At 47.8% G+C, this 19,085-nt stretch overlaps 7 protein-coding genes across 7 annotated transcripts; 3 read left to right on the forward strand and 4 right to left on the reverse strand.

The window, feature by feature from the left end:
• Nucleotides 1-331: 331 nt before the first annotated feature.
• F5147DRAFT_749041 (CBS-domain-containing protein) lies at nt 332-2,728 on the forward strand (the record flags this gene model as incomplete). The annotated part of the gene is made up of 6 exons (XM_041440125.1): nt 332-400; nt 607-882; nt 933-1,067; nt 1,120-1,648; nt 1,696-1,790; nt 1,838-2,728. 6 exons carry the CDS (start codon nt 332-334, stop codon nt 2,726-2,728), a joined length of 1,995 nt encoding a protein of 664 aa, XP_041284268.1.
• Nucleotides 2,729-3,084: 356 nt separating this feature from the next.
• Nucleotides 3,085-3,442, forward strand: F5147DRAFT_590500 (uncharacterized protein; the record flags this gene model as incomplete). The annotated part of the gene is given in 2 exon segments (XM_041432182.1): nt 3,085-3,216; nt 3,230-3,442. Coding segments are annotated over 2 exon segments (345 nt in total), but the record flags the coding sequence as incomplete, so codon positions are not given.
• Nucleotides 3,443-4,271: 829 nt separating this feature from the next.
• Nucleotides 4,272-7,618, forward strand: F5147DRAFT_660578 (uncharacterized protein; the record flags this gene model as incomplete). The annotated part of the gene is made up of 12 exons (XM_041434681.1): nt 4,272-4,723; nt 4,791-5,144; nt 5,198-5,394; nt 5,467-5,552; nt 5,608-5,709; nt 5,754-5,837; nt 5,892-6,598; nt 6,676-6,798; nt 7,015-7,028; nt 7,086-7,280; nt 7,366-7,404; nt 7,563-7,618. 12 exons carry the CDS (start codon nt 4,272-4,274, stop codon nt 7,616-7,618), a joined length of 2,409 nt encoding a protein of 802 aa, XP_041284270.1.
• A 1,826-nt stretch (nt 7,619-9,444) lies between these two features.
• Nucleotides 9,445-11,839, reverse strand: F5147DRAFT_783413 (uncharacterized protein; the record flags this gene model as incomplete). Its single annotated transcript, XM_041442819.1, has 6 exons — nt 9,445-9,696; nt 9,747-9,796; nt 9,849-10,089; nt 10,145-10,293; nt 10,348-11,326; nt 11,384-11,839. 6 exons carry the CDS (start codon nt 11,837-11,839, stop codon nt 9,445-9,447), a joined length of 2,127 nt encoding a protein of 708 aa, XP_041284271.1.
• A 2,189-nt stretch (nt 11,840-14,028) lies between these two features.
• Nucleotides 14,029-14,286, reverse strand: F5147DRAFT_535253 (uncharacterized protein; the record flags this gene model as incomplete). Its single annotated transcript, XM_041430142.1, has 1 exon — nt 14,029-14,286. A coding segment is annotated over one exon (258 nt), but the record flags the coding sequence as incomplete, so codon positions are not given.
• A 1,509-nt stretch (nt 14,287-15,795) lies between these two features.
• On the reverse strand, nt 15,796-16,676 carry F5147DRAFT_590497 (uncharacterized protein; the record flags this gene model as incomplete). The annotated part of the gene is made up of 3 exons (XM_041432181.1): nt 15,796-16,020; nt 16,074-16,364; nt 16,413-16,676. 3 exons carry the CDS (start codon nt 16,674-16,676, stop codon nt 15,796-15,798), a joined length of 780 nt encoding a protein of 259 aa, XP_041284273.1.
• Nucleotides 16,677-18,004: 1,328 nt separating this feature from the next.
• Nucleotides 18,005-18,772, reverse strand: F5147DRAFT_660581 (uncharacterized protein; the record flags this gene model as incomplete). The annotated part of the gene is given in 4 exon segments (XM_041434682.1): nt 18,005-18,400; nt 18,447-18,478; nt 18,559-18,615; nt 18,635-18,772. Coding segments are annotated over 4 exon segments (623 nt in total), but the record flags the coding sequence as incomplete, so codon positions are not given.
• Nucleotides 18,773-19,085: the final 313 nt, after the last annotated feature.

A 19,085-nucleotide genomic window follows, 5' to 3' on the forward strand; every position in this document is an offset into this window, starting at 1 on the left:
AATCATATGTAGCCCACTTGGAGTGCCAGGGGCGGGACTATATAACTGCACTGCCACTGTAACCAAACATGAGCAAAGTCCGAATATTGCCTTCTTGCCAGAAGATTGAGAAGGATCAAACACAGGCAGCGCGAGCAACGTCGACGACAACGGCAAGAGATTAAATCTGCAGTGACGGCGACTGTTGTCAACGGCGTTCAATTGTTTCTCAATACAATTCATGTCTCGCATTCCTGTCCCGTCATCTCACTCACCGTCCGCTAACAGAGCTCCCCGTCACGATTCTCCTTCCCCAGTCCCACCGGGACCCAAATACCCTTCATCAGCATCAATGTCCAATTTATCTGGTGTCTCACCGTCTGTCGCTGACACGCGAAGAAAGCAGTCCAAACGCGACGAGGTGAGCATTCTTTCCGCTTTTCGGCTTCCGGACTCGTGGTTTTGTTTACGGTACCTGTCGGTACACTTCTTCGTACACGTGTACACACTCCTTCGATGAGCTCCTTATCACCTCTTTACCAAGGGCGCGCCCACTCTGTTTCAAACACTATATCCCACCGTCGCACGCCCGTCCGTGCTGTTTCAGTCGCTAACCCTCCTTCACAGGCCATCCGGAAGAAAATAGAATCAGAGCTTGCCCGAAAACGTACTATCTCTACAACGCATCATGCAGGTGGCCGCGGAAAACGTGCTGCAAAACCTGCTATTGCGAAAGGCACGGTCGCTGCACTGAAGCCCAGCCCTGCACTCACCGTTCCCGATAATATTACTGTTGCAGAGGCCAGTCAGCTATGCGCAGCGAAACGGACAGATTGTGTCCTTGTTGTAGACGATGAAGAGGGACTGAGCGGTATTTTTACCGCTAAGGATCTGGCATACAGAGCATGTCGTTCCCCGTCCTCCACTTGACAGTCAACCCTGACAGTTTACAGGTTACTGCTGATGGTCTCGACCCTCATACCACACCGGTCAGTCAGATCATGACCCGGAACCCAATGGTCACCCGGGATACCACCAGCGCGACCGAGGCTCTCCAGCTTATGGTTCAACGTCATTTCCGTCACCTGGTATGATTTTACCTGATTCTCTGAACATGAGTGGTATTAATGCAAATACTAGCCTGTTTGCAATGAAGAAGGCAATGTCGTTGGATTGCTTGATATTACTAAGGTCTTCCATGAAGCACTGAACAAGGTCGAGCGTTCCTCCTCTGCATCCGAGAAACTCTACACTGCTCTTGCGGGCGTGCAATCCGAACTTGGCCCAGGAATGTCTTCAAACCCGCAGGCTGCTGCCATGCTTGCTTATGTCGACGCCCTCCGCGAGAAAACCGCATTGCCAGATCTCACGACTGTCATGGACTCGCGGACGCAACCTGCAACTGTCACCCCAAAAACGACTGTCCGTGAGGTGGCCAAGCTGATGAAGGAGCGTCGTGTCACTGCTGTTTGTGTCATGGAAAATACGCCAGGTGTCGGTGATTCCTATACCAAGATCGCCGGTATCTTCACAAGCAAGGACATTGTCCTGCGCGTCATCGCTGCGGGTCTGGATGCGGGCATATGTAGTGTTATCCGTGTAATGACCCCTCATCCTGACACGGCTCCTCCTACCATGAGCGTACACGACGCGCTCAAGAAGATGCATAGTAAGTGCTCTGGTGTTTGGTGTTGCCTGTGCTGAACGTGCTGCCAGACGGTCACTATTTGAACTTGCCTGTTGTCGAGAGCGACGGACGGTTAGTCGCCATTGTTGATGTTCTGAAGCTCACATACGCCACCCTGGAGCAGGTAGGTAAAGTCTATTCGTAGGTTTATCTGTGCTAATTCAATCTCAGATGAATGCCATGAGCACGGAAAATTCTGGTGAATCTGTGGAAGCCGAAGGCGGACCAATGTGGGGCCGTTTCTTCGACTCTATTGGTGGCCACGATGACACTGAGTCCGTCATCTCTGGTTCGCATGTCCCCACCGACGGCCCTTCTCTCTCTACGCATAACATCGCTCGCCTTCAGCAGTCCCCACACTCCGAAGTGCACCCGAATGACTCTGCCTCCGTGGTCGACGAGGAGCACGAATCTGTACTGGAGGGCTATTCGCGAAAGCGCAAGGGTGCGATTCCAGCCATCACGGGCGCGACTTCCAGCGTGCCAATAGACGATGGAACGTACGTCTTCAAATTCCGCACGCCAAGTGGGCGCACCCACCGGTTCCAGGCGCGACACGACAGTGTCGAGATGCTGCGCGAGATCGTGCAAGGCAAGCTTGCGACGGACCCGTTCTTCACCGAATTTGCAGGCTCACCCACTGAGCGGCCCGACCCTGAAGATTTCACATTATCGTACACGGATGCTGACGATGACACAGTGCTCATCACGAGCGACACGGATATCGCGGATGCAGTGAAGATTGCGCGGTCGGCGGGCTCGGATCGGGTTGTGCTATTCATTCAGGGCGGGAAGCACTGGATCGGAGCTGGCGCAGAGAAGAGCGAGGCAAAGGCCGCGGAGGTGAATGCAGCTGCGAAGGAGGAAGAGAGGGAAGTCGAGAAGGCAGAGGCTGTGACAATCCCCGAACCTGTTGTAACTCCCCCTGCAAAGGCATACACACCACCGCAGGAGGAGCTGGTGATGGGCATCCCGAAGGATTTGTTACTCCCTGCCAGTATTGGTGCACTTGCTGTCGTCATCATTGCGGTGTTCACCATCTCAAGATTGGCACATGATTGAAGAATTAAGTACAGAGAAGGTCTGCCGTGTTCACCGAAGCCTTTTTTACCCTAAGGAACTCATTAGACTGTTCGTGAATTATGTATACAGGGACAGAACTTGTTGTTAAACCTGTCATTCACTCTTTTGCGTATACGACTTGTTTATGAACTTATCACGAATTTTGCAAATGAAGTCACAGCTCAGCATGCCTACTTGTCAATCTGTTTGCTGAAATAACTCATTTCACCTCGCTACAGACTATATACATGGTCATACAACGAGTTGAAAGTACAGTTAGTTGTTCAAATATCTCACAATGGACTAGGATATGAACGTGAGCTATCTAACTGGTCTCAATTTTATTTTTAGATCGTGCTGGGTCGGTTGCTTACGCACTCACCCATAATTTCTCTCTCCTTCCTAGGGTTCACGCTCTAGCAAAACGCCTGCAAGCTGGTTTAGAAGAGCTTCAGGTCGGCATATTGAGTCCCGCAGAGACTTGCATGGTAAGTCCTATAGGCTGTTTCTCGATCTCAAAATTGCCAACGAACTTACGACGTTTTTTATGATCCCTGCACAATCGGTATCGAGTACTGGGAAATCATAGATCGTGCGGCTGCATTGCCGAACCCCATTGGTCTTACGGACTCTTACCGGCTCTCGTCTCGTATAGTACATATCCAAACATTGCCCGAGGCAGTGGAAGACTTCTTGTCATTGATCAAAACCTGAAGGAGAAGGTCTAGGTGGGTATTGTTCCTTCAGCAGTGGACTCAAACGGGATGAGGAACGTGTACATCAGGGCCACGAGCCTCCACACCACTAGATGATTCAATGCATTTATTGTGATACCTACTGTCCTCAACAATCACCAGCATACTAGCAATTTAAATGCCTAGGTGCAATTGCAATATATGTGATGTAATTTACAGGTTGAGGTCGGAGCGATAGATTCTGGGGAGGATGAAGTGTAGATCCCCGACTCCCATGGTTAGTGGGAGAATGGTTTTGTCAGACGCAAACGTGCCACTGCGGCCGGCTTTGGAAAATTAGGAGCAAGCTTTGTCATCGGATTCGGATGACGTCACACGGACGATGTTTTAACTCCAACTTATATTTATCTACAATCATATGTTCGTAAGTTAGATTATTTGACGAAATTTACGCTTGGCAGGTAAAAACCGTAAATGGGAATCTGCCGCGCCCGCTGCTGCTGACTAAGCGCGCCCATCCCGCTGGTTTTCTGCCTCTTTGTCGTCCCTTTCGTCCTTCAACATCGAAAGACACCGATCGTCGAACAGGTGCGACGGTACCACGCAGTGGATAATATTAGTAGTCTGTTTGAATATAATAGTGAGTATGTTTTCACCGAAGTACTTGGGAGCTTAGCACCAGTGATGTGAAAGGTCTGCTGTACCAGTGGGTCCTTAGATTTACTGATTTACAAGTTTATGACAGATTTACCAGATTTACGACCAACTTTGGGTGGTCCTGCACTTAACTCCTGCTTAACTCGCCTTAACCACCCAAAGCTCAACTTAGTTTGTCCATTCGGCCAACCATGGTGAGGACCAAGCCGAAATCATGCAAAGGGCCTCCTTCCCCTCATGCTGCAGAGGCCAGCCCAAGGAAGCGACGGAAGGGGGCAGTGCCCACAGGAAATACCACCCTGCTGGCCATCAACAAAGTCAAGGAAAGGGCCAAGCAACAGCACAAGCATGCAAAGAAGACGCGCGAGAACTACAATGGGTATGTGGAACGAGGACAGACATGGCTGAAGGCACATTTTGCTACTAGCAGGGGGGCCGTGGCAAGCATGGATTCAGAGACCATGTCTATCAGTACTGATGCCTACGAGGATCCCACATTCAGAGATGCACTCGAGAGGATGCCCAACCAACATTCTGACAAGGCCCTCGCACTCCTCATCTCCTTCAAGTGTTTCCATGAGAACTGTGGCCAGAGCATGTGCGACGGGACCTACTCAGCCTTCAAAAAATTCTGGGAGGAAGCGTGAGTGCCATATTTGTGTCAGTGAGTCTCATACTTATGATTTTCGACGGAATGTGCCACTGTCCAGGGATGGAGATACCTACTGTGGGAGGTGGCATTTCAACGAGGCATGCCTGTGCTGGGAAGGAAACCCCACATCATCAGCTGAGGTTCAAGACATCATCAAGTCTGTCAAGCACAAGACCAGCAGCGAGGGTGGGGACAGAACTCACTCCATTGCAATGTCGAAAGGATTCATGGATCGAATCCTGGCCTGGACCCACAAACTCTGCCCGCCGGAGACATTCCTTGGGCTTATGAGGTCAGTTCTGGCAGCAGATACGATGAGCACAGAACCCCTCACACTGGAATCGCGTGAATTGCTCACAAAGATGACGATGTACCAAGCATTTAGCACAACGGCCTGGAACCTGTGGACGAGGTCAGCTCACTCGATACAGACTGCTTGCTAAATTTTGAAGCAACCCATGGCAGGTGCTTCGAGCTCATCAAACTCAAACGGAAAGACTTGACCATCGATTTTTTCCAAGTCGGCACAACATTCACAAGATATCTCAATGGCGAGAAACTGTGCTTGAAGGACCTCCACACATATTTCGAGGTGTTTTTGTCCAACCGAAAAGGCTGGCAGCGGAGAGTAGACAAGGGCACGAAGGAATCAGACCTACGAAGTGAGTGCCTAGTTACACTAGTCGTTTGTCATACTAATTCGAACATTAACCTCCTGCTACCCTCATCATCAGGCAATCAGTACAAGCTCTACCCACAGCCAGACCTACCAGGCTGCAACTGCTTCTTCTGGCTCTTACTCTGGCTTACCTTTCTTGAAGTTGCCCACTATGGTCGAAAACTCGAGCCTGAAGACTATATCTTTCCTGCCATAGGTGCAAATGGCATTGTCCACTGTGGTGAACCTATCTCGCACGACACTGTTCAAGCATGGATCGACGAAGCGACCACAGAAGCAGGAATCCCATGAGGTGCAGGTGACAACTTCATGACCCACACCTATCGACGTGGTGGTGCACAGTGGCATTGGATGTTTGCACCTATCGGTCAGCACTGGACTCTCGCGAGGGTCAGGTGGTGGGGTTCATGGGCAGAGAATGAGAATGTGAGTCTCAGACTGACTCGAGCTTTTCTGTTTCTGACAATGAATTACTTTTAGCGTGACACACTGATCCGGTATCTCCTCAACGAACTCTCCACCTATGAAAACGACCATAGTGATGCCCTCTGTCCAACACAGTGTGAAGCTGATGCATCTCTGCTTGGAGAGCACTTGCTTGTCAAGCCCGTTTGCATCCAGGACCTGCAGTCGATGCATGAATGCATCTCAGCTGATGTTGCAGGTTTGCAGAGTGACCTACGCACCCTCGCAGCCACGCTCTACAATGGGCAGCTGACTAACCTGCCCAACTCACCCAGCAGCACAGGCATGTGCAATGCTCCGCACTCGTCAACTCTGCTGTCCAACCCAGGCAACCCCTGCGTTGTTCATCACTCATCCCAGCCACCCAGCTCTGAGTCTCAGCCACGCTGCCCTGCTATTCTCTCCTCCACTCTCCCACAGCCCTCTGCACTCACTCAAATCACAGACAGCGGCATCGTTCAAGTTGGTTCCCACTCGCTAGTACCACCTGAGAAGGGACTTGTCATCCCTGATGTCCCAACACGACACCCTGATGGGACCCACACCCCCAGAGCTGCCTCTTGGAGACAGATTGTGAAGCACTGGACGGATGGTGACCCTAAGCACAGATTGCTACTTCCACTTCGAGATTGGCCACCTGAGTGGATCCGCGGGAAGAACAAGAAGTTTTTTGCAATGAAGTACCACCAGCGCTCGGTGATCGCACTGGAGTTTCTTGACCGGTGAGTTGATTTCACAATTTTCGGGCACATGAACTGCTCTCATCCCCACCCATCATCATTCCATGCACACACACTAGGTTCAATGGACACGAGCCTGTGTTCCTCGCTGCATATCCAGAGGCCACTGTGGGCCACACAGCTTTGCTTTGGGCAATCAACCGCGCGAAGAAGGAGTGCGGGGATATCATCCCTCGAAAGTAGTGAGTGATACTTCCCACGCACGCTGCCAGTGACCTGCGCTGATGATTTTTAGACTCTTCTTTTTCTTTTTTCTCGGCACCAACACTTCGAAGTCCCTCCCTTTTTGTTGCCCAGCATGCCATTGGAGTCCCTCATTAATTCAGGCCAAGTCTCGTAGGTCCCATCCAATTCTAACCATCTCAATGAGCTTGTTGCACTACTACACTACCTACTAGTACTGTTCCATACTGTACATCCTTGACACACGTCCCTAGCCCTAATGCTCAAGCCTTTCATTGATTCCCAGACTTGCCTCCCACCAGCACGTCCATCCGTTTCTCCCCATCATCCGGCCTCGTTCCCTCGTTCCCTCGCGACTTTGTCCTCTCGCTGTGCATGTGCAGCACCCCAACCACGGCGGGAAGGTGGGGTCACGTGACGTACACTACCGTATATGGCGAGCCAAGAGGTAAAATTTTCGACCTAAGTGTCTGTAACGTGCGTAAGTGCATCCGAAGTTGAAGTGGAGGTGGGCAATGCCCGCGAACACTGTGTGACACTTATATAATCGAAAAACCCCTGATTAGCTCAAATCCATGATACACTGCCAGCAAAACAACAAAATAGTATGTATTGTGATTTTAATATATACTAGTCCACACCTGTTCTGCCTTTGGCACAGGAAGCAAAAAAGAGCGCTTTGCGCTCTTTTTTTAGCTTCCTGGCCTCAGCTTCATCCAAATAATTCTGAAAGCTCCTGATGGGCATTGTTCCTTCATCACAGGAAGCCAAGGAGGGCTGTGCCCTCCTTTGGCTTTCTGGCCTCAGGCTGCATCCTAATAGATTGTGCATTTTGAATAAGAAGTACATTTATAAATTATGAGCAGCAGTTTCAAAAAAACTAAAAGTACAATCTAGTACCACCACATAAAGTACATAGTACATAAGATCGGTCAGTTCTACATTCTTTGAGCAGGATTCTGACAAAAGTAAAAAATACAATTTACTACACAACATAAAATTACAAAATATGTAACAGTAACAGTATCATTGAATGTATTATTTTCCCATTTTCCCCTGCCCCCTATCTCCCATTGTGTCCCATATACTCCCGTCTCCCGTCTCCCGTCTCCCGTCTCCCGTCTCCCGTCTCCCGTCTCCCGTCTCCCGTCTCCCGTCTCCCGTCTCCCGTCTCCCGTCTCCCGTCTCCCGTCTCCCGTCTCCCGTCTCCCGTCTCCCGTCTCCCGTCTCCCGTCTCCCGTCTCCCGTCTCCCGTCTCCCGTCCTCCCATTCTCCCAGTTTCCCAGTTTCCCAGTTTCCCAGTTTCCTAATTTCTTGTCCTCTCATTCTCCAATTTTTGAGTCTACATTGTCTTTTGCTCCCTTTTTTGATTTTTCACAGCTATTTTCTCCTGATCTCTTTGATCTCCTTCACCCCATATATATGTTGTTCCATTTTAGTTTTATTATTTACTGTATGTATGTACCATACACAATTACAATAGGGAAAATACTTGTGTTGCATAGTGTGGTGCTCTAATGGGCAAAGGAGATTGAGTCGGCGCTCGAAGGCCACACGAGAAAACCACGCAAGATTTCCAAAAAGAGGTTAAGTGAGCTAAGCGTGCATAAGCGAAAGCCACATGAGTGCCCATGCGTTTCCGAAAACCATCGTACTTTACTTCTTAGATAAGCATGGAGCATTTGATCCCGCAGAGCCAATTCGCGTCTACCCCACATGCGCGCTCCAGCTGAGCACCACTCGCTTTCCAATTGCTGCCCAATTTGTGTCTACTCCATGTGCGCGCTCCAGCAGCTTGATGCCCTGCCTGGAGATTTCGGTGAGCATGAGTCAGAATCCATGACGTGAGAGACTGATGACTGAACGATACAGAATCATACTTCAGCTCTGACTATCTCAAAGAGGCAGACCAAGCGCCTCCAGATGCACCAGAACAGACTCCCAAGTGCCTTGCAATGTTGACTCATACAAACATGCCTCAATCTCCCTGCTTGATCCCGCGCCTTACACTTTGGACACGAGAAAACAGTTTTGGAAGATGGATGGCTTTGTCCCTCTCTCTCTTGATGGGCTGACGATCATGTCGCAGATCTCACTGTCTCTGTGTTCGTCTTCGGCGGGAAGGTCCCTCAGACAGGAGAGATCCATTGCCTGCCTCGCATCACCTTCTCTTTCAGATTGGCACGATGCAGCTGGACCATCAATCGCATGGACCATCGTCGTGTATGCAGGTATTATATCAACTAACCAGTAAGTGGATTACTACGTCAGAAATACATAAATCTAATGTATATCATGTATGTGCGCTGAAACAAATGACCAATACTCCGTACATTAGCAAACTACTGGGTGCCTGTACAGGATTGTACAATCTTGTACAATCTTGTACAGACTCACAGAACCCACAGCTAAGTCCCCCCTTTGCAGGTGTGTACAATAGGCCTACAATCTGTACACTTGTTCACAATATAGACAGACAACCAAGGCTGTGAAGTTCAGACATGTTGCACACATTGTGCAAAAGCACATTGTGTATCAATAATAGTAACTGCACATGGGGAACATGCTATGCAAGCATACAAAAATCGTGCAAACTGTCATCATGATTATCAATTAAACAAAAACATCGAGCATTGAACAGCGCATTAAAGTATGATATTGATGTCCCCTGCGTCACTGCCTGCATCACTCCCATCTACATGCCAATCAAACTCACCCATACCAATCTTAGCCCATTGCTCCAACATTTTTTCAAGCTCTTCACAATGTTCCAAAATGTCGAGCAACTTGTCGACGGATTTGTGCAACTTGTCGAAGTCGGTCCTGCATCTATCAGCGGAGAGTTCAGGCACTTTGTCGGTGCCAGTTTTGCTGAACCCAGAAATAACACCCTTCATCTATTAAATCATCAGTGACAAAAAATAAAATAAACTGCGTAGCGTATGACTGCTGCCACGAGAATGAGGCCATTGACAGGGATTGTGTTGTGGAAGTCATCTGTGTTCTTCAGTGCTTTCTTGCTGTTGCTGTAGAAAAACTCGAGACAAACATCCTTGAGAGCCTGCAATACAACATGGCATCGCCAGCTTATCCCATGTCGGTGCGACTATATCATGTGCCCCCCCATACTTCGTAACAAATTCGAAAAAAATGTAAAACATAGACTCAAGGTCATCACACGTGTAGTGTTCGATTTGCTGCAGCTGAGTAGCATCAGCAGTCTTTTTAACGGTCTCGGCATTCCTCGACATCTTCTTAAGGACACGCATGGAGGTATATGGGATAGTCCCCTAGAAAAAAAATAAGATCAAAAGCAAGAATGGTAAACTGGACATTCAATCTTACAGTACCAAATGAAATCGTAGACGTCTTGCCTTCCTCTATAAATCCGGCATGATCGAAATTGATGAAGTAGCTGTTACCCTCATAAATGATGAAGTTGTTCGGGCTGAGGTCCCCATGTAGAATTCCACATTCGACCATGAGTCTATGAGCTAATGATACAACATTAAACTTGAATTTGACGCATCAAATTGAACTGAACTCACCAACAACAAAGTCACGAAAAGCACAGATCAACTCCTTCCTAGAGCTGAAGTGTGATAGCGGTTCTCCACAAGGAGTCATGACAAGCCATCGGTGAAATCGATTACAGAACCTGTGGTCATCCTTATCATCCAGGTCGAACTGCTGATAGCGATCACAAATCTGCGCTGTACAGTCAGGCTCCCCGTCATACATGACATCCCAATCATCTACAAGTTGGATGACATTAGGGATGCCATGGACTCGCTTGAGAATGGCCACCTCGTGATATCTCTTTGCCTCAGGCACCCAACAGTCCTTCATCACATAATCCTTCCCGTCGGTAGGATCTCTGACATGGTAACAAACTGTTTCGTGACAGAAGAAACCCTGACTCTTCCACAAAACATCCATTATCGAGTAAGTTTTACCGTTATTGTTGACTACCCATCCTTTCGCCCCCACAGCCAGAGAGAGGTGAGTACCCTGGCAATCAGCAATGCACATATGGATGGTGGGGTCAAGGCCAAAGTACTGCGGATCTGCTAACACGGTTGTGGCTATTGCCTCGGTGACACAGATTGGAAATTTGTGGATGGGGGTCGGAAGGGATATGATGAGGCCCAAGCGGTCAAAATAATGGGCACGAAGGTCATCTGCACAAATAGAGTAGGCAAGAACGAAGTGACGCCAGGGTTGTTCCCGCATAATGAGGTACACTTTGGTAGCAGATCCCCAATACACTGCTAAATCATGTGTTATAGCAAAATTGCTGGAGGTGTGTTCCACGAAGCTCAAAACATCAGCCCATGTTTTGTCCTGAAGTTTGTTCTTGTAATAGAACAGGGCTACATCGGGCTTCTGCGTGTTATATGGGTCTGGTATGGGTGAGTTCGCAAACTCTGCAGACCAGTACCGCTCAATGGGAGAAATATCAAAGGGAAGTTTCAGCGGGTATCCACTTCGATTGCGCAGGGCCCACTGAATGGCATGGAATAAGTACTGTAAGTCCCTCTCAGTTGAATACTTGTTTCATTTCCTCTTCGATCCTGTCTTTACACTGCCATTGAATTCATTGTCACTCCCATAGCGGTCGGTTCCTTGGGAGAAGATTGTCGAACCATGAAAATCCAAGGCCTCGAGTTCTGCACTCGAGGACTCAGTGGCGTCTGTGTCGGAATCCCTCATCTTGCTCTTTTTCCTGTGATTAAAATTCCACTTTTTTTGTATGTATACTGGTGAGCTGTCCTTCTTGTGGTATTTGATCTTTTCGATGTGGTGTAGTTGAAAGGAGGATATGGGGATGAGCGCGTGGAAGATAGAATTGGTAAATTTCATCTTACTAAGGCCAGACTCATCAATGACATGGCCATCGAGCTCTGATCTCAGAAGATTCTTCACAGTATTAACTGTGCGTCCGCCTAGAGGTGGGAAGCCCGCAGAGCTAAGTGATGCCCCACAAAGGTAAAGGTCGAATGATGTGGCACCAGGAAGTTCGAGTGACAAGGTCGTCATTGGTGGTTTACCAGGTGAGTCTGAACTGGACAACGTGCTGTGAAACGGTGTCTGGTAGAAGGTGTGCCAGTATGATGTGTCTCAGTACTCAATACTAGTAGTGTTTGTGCAGTCTGCACAAGAGTGTATAGGCACTCACAGGGTGGTGTCGGGCTTGTCGGGACTCCATCCTCATCCAATTTCACTCGATGATCCAATTTCACCAATTGCAAAATTTGCCATGTAGAATACATAAAATCTGAAGTAAATGTATCTATCCTTGCGAGAGGGCGGCATATGTCTGTTTGTCAAAGTACCTGTTTAAGAAAAAAGATGAATGATAATGAGCAGAATTTGCCTTTGTCAACCAGTGCGTCTTCTGCGTGACCTAGTTGGGGAATGATATGAATAAATGCACGAAGTTGGCTAAGGGGAACTATGTCACCCACTGGCGCGCTGTTGGCATGTTTAGCATGTTTCAATACATGCATCTCAGTGACCGGATCAACCGCACCCATTTTGAAACTACACAAATAGCACAAATATTGATCTTGCCATGTGATTTGTGAACCTCGCCGAGGAACTGGGTGCATTATGAGCTGCAATTCGCAGACATGGTGCCCTTCAAACAGGGGGAAAGACATCAACGATAAGCAAGATTAGTATCAACATAAACAAGCTCACCCATCAACCCCGACTTAGGCCAATCATAGGCTCGATCAACATTGATGAGGACAGCATCCCATTGGCCTTTTGGCCACCTGCTGGTAGGAGATGGAGGGGAGGCATGCACAGTCTGTGCAGGTAAGACAACACTGGCATCGTAGAAAGAAACTTGTTGCAAACAAATGGTATGCCATATCTGGATATGTTCAAAAGGAAGAACTGAGGGATGGTTGATTTGCGGTCTCCTTGGAACCCCCAACCCATGGCCTGCTTCTCTGTTCCTTGCATCACGTTGCAAGAAGTTGGAAAGAGCCTGGCATCAATCTGGTATGTTGAAGTCATCGGCAACCTCATTGATTTTCAACCCAGTGCGAGTAGGGTCAAAATTAAGATGAATAGCGGTGGAGGCAGCAACAAATGTCCGAGGAGGGTGAAAAATATTATCGCATCTCACACCAACCAATTGCCTTGCTTTGCTAAAGTAGTTGGTGGTGATGCATGTTTGGTTCAGCTCTTCTAAGAGTGCAGTTCGCGGGTCCGTCAGTTCATCACAATCTCCATTGTCTTCCTCGTCTTCCTCGTCCTCAAGGAATTCTTCTGACTTAGAATCAGCGCAAGTACTCTTCAGTGTTGTAGCAATCACGAAACGTCACAGCTTCTCCTGGCGATCTAAATGATGACAGATCTGAGGATCATAGTTGTTGTTATTGGTGTGCCGCGCAGGGTCCTTAATCTCAGATATATGGGCATGCTCAGTGGTGTCTGCAGACCACTGAATAAGGGTGCCAACTTTGCATGAGCTGGCAGTGATGCTCTGCATGAGTTCAAGCTTCTGTTAAGAACGTGCTCAAGGGTCGGATCTGAAGGGCTTGGCTTCAGCTTGTGCGCTGCATCCCTTACCCGAGTACGTGCCCCTAACTTCCGAGGGCTGTTGGACAATGTCTGAAGGTTGTTGGACGAGTCCGGAGTCCGATGTCCGATGTGCGGGAATTCCGGCGGATGTTCGGGAACGAGGGATAAGACTAATCTGGACAATGTCCGAACTAGAAAGGAAACAGTGGAGGACTACCAGAGGTAGAGGCGGAGGTGAGAAGTCTATAGGAGTTGATCCTAAGACTAGCGGAGGATGACGAGAGGAGAAACTCAAGTCGGACAGAGGAGGGAATGAGCAGAGTCTAAGATAATATTCGAACTGAGGAAGTACAAAGATTCTACAGGGTTTATATACTACTGAGGACTTAACAGAGAATCAGTCAGCGCAGTCCAAAGCTATGCGAGGCTGTGGACGGAGTGTATAGAAAAGTCAAACACTAGTCTATTGGAAAATAGTAAATGAAGACAGAAATGAGAACATAGAAAAATAAAGGCAGAAATGAAACAAGGTATGGAAAATGAGTATAGTCTAACTGGAGAAGGAACGTACAAACAGATAAGGCACAGAAGATAGATGCGGGTCGGATCCAGACGCTAGATAGAAGTCGACCGGATCCGGAAATCCGGAAATGATGTGTGTGATAGGTCCGGGTCCGGAACGCGGGATATGACAGCTTCGGTATGAACCAGTTGTTGATAGGCTTCTTCGTCCCCATCCAAGCCTTTAGGGAGATGATAATGTCTTTGTTTTTGTGAAAGATCAAAAGTGATCTGTCAATATGCGCCAGTAAATTTTCATCAGGCGAAGGAGACTGCACCATGTACCGGACATCCATAAGAGCACGGATCACAATCACAAATTGACGAGGAGCTGCACCAGCAATCAGGCCGACAATGTAACACTGGAGATCTTGGTGTGCTCTACCCGTTGTAAAGAGTTGATTCTATGTGGGCGCTACAAAAGTATTACCTTAAGACTCAGAGTGCGAGTGAGATGTTCATCCCAAAGAGACTGCCTATAGAAATGCTCCTTGATATAAAGCAAGGGATATCTTGTTAAGATCGAAGGCGAGAGAAGGAAAAGCTACCAAGAGTGCACTCAGTGTTCCGAGGATGTGTCCGAAGTACCGAAGTACTCATCTGAAGTGGTCCGAAGGTGGTCCAACGTCTAGAAACGAAGGTCCGAGGTTGCGCGAAGCGTCCGAAGAGCTTCCGATGAACAGCGAGCGTTCCGAGAGAAGTACGGCAGGTGTATTGAAGTATAAGACTCACGAAGTATGACTGGGCAAAGTCTATCGGGAAGAACTTAGAGACAGCGAGTAGCGAAATGGCAGCAGTCAGGCCAAACAATCGTTCCGAATGAACAAAGATTGATTGCGAAGTATGACTATCCGAAAGTGACTCTACTAACTGTGACTTGTAGCAGGGAAAGTGAAGTGAAGTCCAAGTAGCTAGCAAGGCAGATTATATCCTACAGCATGAAAGTCCGGGAACTGTGTAGGCAAAACTAGTAGTGAGATAAGACATCCAAAATGTAATAAGACTCGAGGCGAGCCACTACAGAGATATGCATGTAATAAGGCGCAGGGCGTGTAGTTATACATATAATCGACGGGCCGACAACATATGTGCCCCTAGACATAATCAATAACAGATAACCAAGTGAAAAACGCACCAGCGAAGTCAAACGGACACGGACGGAACATGGTACGGAGGATCGGAACTGTATACAGGCCTCGGGAATGGACGGACGACCTTCGGATGACTCGGACAAGTGCGTGGAACTCTCGAAAGATAAATGGAGTGTTGAGGAACATGTGTATGGGATACCTATGGATTTGGCAGGATATGAGCCCAACGCCAATCCGAGTGCTACACCGTGACTTGCTTCAATTTTGAAAACCCACCAGAAAAGTGGCGATAACCTGTAGTAGGCTGCAATATTGAAATGCAAAAATCTAATTCCTGTGCTCCAAGAACTGTAAGGCACCATTGGAGGTCATGATCATAAAACTCCTTGTGCCAGTGATGCAAAGGTTCAGGTGTCAAAAAGACTGAAGGATCAGCAAGCGGCCAGTCTGCCCAGAAAGGAGAATGGACACTGTTTAGTTGGTATTGCTCGCATGCCTGGAAGTAAGCTTCAAGGTCATTAGGGTCAACCGTTATGCTATTGAGCTGTTCCAAGGTGATGGAGCGCGTGCGCTCGGGATGACAAAAAGCATCCCCGAACTCCAGATATGATGCCAAGGTAAACGGCGAAGTTTTCCTGTGCATGCATGCAAGCATACATGCCTCCGGGGTATCAACAATATATGCTGCAAGAGGCATAAAATAGTGGCGCACATTGCCTACTGGGTCGGACATCATGATTCTGATTTCAGCAGCTTTCATTAGGGGCTTCAAAACTATGGAAAGACATTCGTGCATGAGGCGATCTTCTAGCATGCCCCGCATCCGTGGATTTGAATGCAAATACTGCAGGATAGGGAGGAGGGCTGTAAGAAGAAAGCTCTGGATGAGAGCTTGGTGCGAGTGTTCATGTGAATGTTAGCAAGGCCTAAAAGGAGTGGATGAGCGACCCTGGCACCAGTCATATTGGTGATATTCGTTTTGTCCGAAGAAAGTACAGTGCCTAGGACTGTCGCACCTCTTGGAAGCTGGTCCTGCAGTCCTTATAATGAGATGAAATGAATATTTAGACACAAGCTGTACATACCTGGATCTCCCAAGCAGAGTCGCCTGTCAACCACTCTGAGTATACATGAAGAAGCCACGCTGATGTCATATAAACATGGTGAGGGACAAAATCGAGCTGGTCATGGAAAAGGGGGTTACTGAAGAGACTCTCCAAACATTCCACCAGGTCCCTCCAAAATAGTCGGATAGGCCCTTTTGTGCGATTGAGTGAAGGGATGGTTTGGCACTTCCAGCTTGGTCCTTTTGGCAGCATTTCAGCATGGCTTCGTAATTCTTTAGCATTGCGGAATGACAATTTCAACCGATGGATCTTCAAATAATGTCAGCAAGCGCCAGCACTTGTGAAAAGGACACGCACCATAGGGAGTTCCAGAAACTGGTTAATCGCTGCCATACTGAGGGGAGAACGCAGGAGAAAATTGGCGACCTTCCACTCTTCCTTTGATGCAAAAGGGTAGAAGAGGTTTTCCTTCCTGCATTCTGCATACTCATCAGTGTCAAACAGATCCAGAAAGGTCACACCATCCTGAGCATAACAAGTCCCTGCGCCCTCATACACCTCCACCTGTGATAACGATTCTCCCTCGTCCTCGAAATGGGCACCATCAAAGTCAACATCCATCATGCTATCCTCAGCATTGAATTGTGGGATGTCCACTTCTGATGTTGATTGAAGAGATTGCTGCAGTGGAATCAACTTGACAAAACACAAGATATCGACCATATCACGAGTGGAACTATGGCACAATGTTCGAGGCTGGCTGAGGTGTCGAGTGACACTGGATTCCTTAGTGAATAACTTTCCGCACTGTGGACAAGCTGACATATTACAGATCATCACAGCTCGATTCAAATAAGTCTCACACTACACTGCGCTTGCTCTGACACTTTGTACTAAATATTGTCCATATTGCTGCTACAGTGCTCTTGATGCAAAACTCCAACGTTAACTCTGTGGCCCTTCCGTACCGTCACTGGGCCTCTCGCAATTCTGGAAGTTCTTCTCGAGGTTCCTCTTGCAATTCTGGAGTTTCTTCTCAAAGTTCCTCTCACAATTCTGATATTTCTCTTCATCTTCCATCCTCTCGTCGTCATCCTGAACACTCTCCATATCCTCGGTCCAGACAGAGTCTACAACGTCCATCTTCTCTGCCATGATCGCAGCTGATCAAGGAGGAAGACAGCTTCTCCATATTGATGCACCTTGTGAGTTGTTATCAGCCAATTTCAATGCTTCATGACTCTTATATGCTTTCGATACTGGCAGGAATGAGACTCCACATCACTCAAAGAGGAAGATGATCACTCTGACCTCGCACTCAAAGCAGCTAAAGCCAAACGTAAAGTTTGCCAGGCTCAAAAGCACCTGGCGGATTGTATTTTGGAACACCATGAGATACTCACACATCTCTGCCACCGTCGTGCAGAGGCTGCAAATACTCATTTATTATCAGCTGACCTGAATGTCGGGCGCTTGCATCTTGAGCGTAGAAAAGACGGTATCGCAACATTTATTCGAACATAATTGACAGTAAGTGCCCAGTTTGTGATGTTCCTGTACCACACTGATGGCACTGCTAATTAATTCACAGCTTAATGATATTGTAAATACTTGTGGTTCTTTTTCTTCTTTGCGCGTAAATAGCTTCAATAAAAGACCACATTTGTATTTTCCTACACAAGGCTTATCGTTTGTACAGTTTGTATGTCTGTGCTACTGTGTGCTTGTCAAGCATGTCAAGTTTGATCCCAATTATTGGCTATTTGCTTGTGTGTCTGTGATGTGTGTATGGCCTTGTGTGTCCTTGTGCCGATTTGTCAATGATGTGGGAACTGTCACGAAATTGGTAGTTTGCTGATGTATATTAGGCTGACTCTTTGTGGCCTGTGGCTGTAGTAGCGATGGTTAGAAAATCTATGTCATCTACAATGTCACCTCGAGTGCGACCTTCACATTGCTGAATGAGAAACGATAACGCTGCGCTGCTTCTTCGACTTAAAGTGAGAAATCTTACGGAATTTTATCTCGTCTTTGAGGCGCCTGTGGAGTTCAAGCTGATCTTTCAGTGCAGGATCTAGCAAAGAATTGAGGGCAGCTTGATCCATGATGAGCTGAATGTTAGAGAAGTAATCTGCTTTTTCAGCTTTCTTGTGAGTAGAACCGAGGATGTTAGAAATGGGAACACTGTCGCTGACGAGCGCGCTGCTGTCTGTGATCAGAAACTGCCTCTTTTGGTGGTAATGCATCTGTGATATGTTAGGGGCCCTTGCTCTAGTCCATGCGACAGGGACCATAATCCTGATGCCACTACCAAGCTGACACACGGAATTTACTCTGTGTAATCTCTAGATCATGAATAATACAACCATTTTTGAAGATTTCTTCATTTACCAATATTTCTTGTACCCGACACACATGTATCTCTGGGAAATGAACGCATCAGCTCTTCGAAATACATAGCCATTATGAAAGCGACTGCAAATGCCACGCAAATCAAACACACGTTCAGCCTTTCCGACCATTGGATTCGTAGTACGCTTGTACATCCCCCAGATTTGCCCTGCCAAATGAATACTTACAATGTGCCATATGTACGCTATTTTTGTCGCCAACAGTGGCTATTTGATCTGGTGCTTGAATTGCAGGTACAGTTCCTAAGTAATAACGAGTCTTGCGCAAAGGCCACACCGAAGCATCGTCGACAAACAAGCGGCCATCTGCCAACCGAACAAAGGGATGCGTCAGAGAGTCGAAGATGAAGATGAGGAAGGTCTGTCTGAGCCACTAGTGCAAGGTCACCAAGGCGACGATAACCTTCAGTCTCAAGAGCCGATACATCATAGGAGGAAAGTGGAAATGATAAAGATGGGCATGCACGCAGTAGGTGTCGTAGTGCAACATCTCCCAAGAGGAAAGACTGATCAGTTGTTGGGACTGTCAGACCGGCAGAACATAGTGTGTCATGCACAGTGATCCAGAGTGAGGGCAAGCTGTGTTGGCAGGGTGAAAAGCTGTGATCCACAGATGGCC

This window comes from Suillus discolor (genome assembly GCF_016758755.1).
Source record: "Suillus discolor strain FC423 chromosome Unknown F5147scaffold_355, whole genome shotgun sequence".
NCBI classification, from domain to species: domain Eukaryota; kingdom Fungi; phylum Basidiomycota; class Agaricomycetes; order Boletales; family Suillaceae; genus Suillus; species Suillus discolor.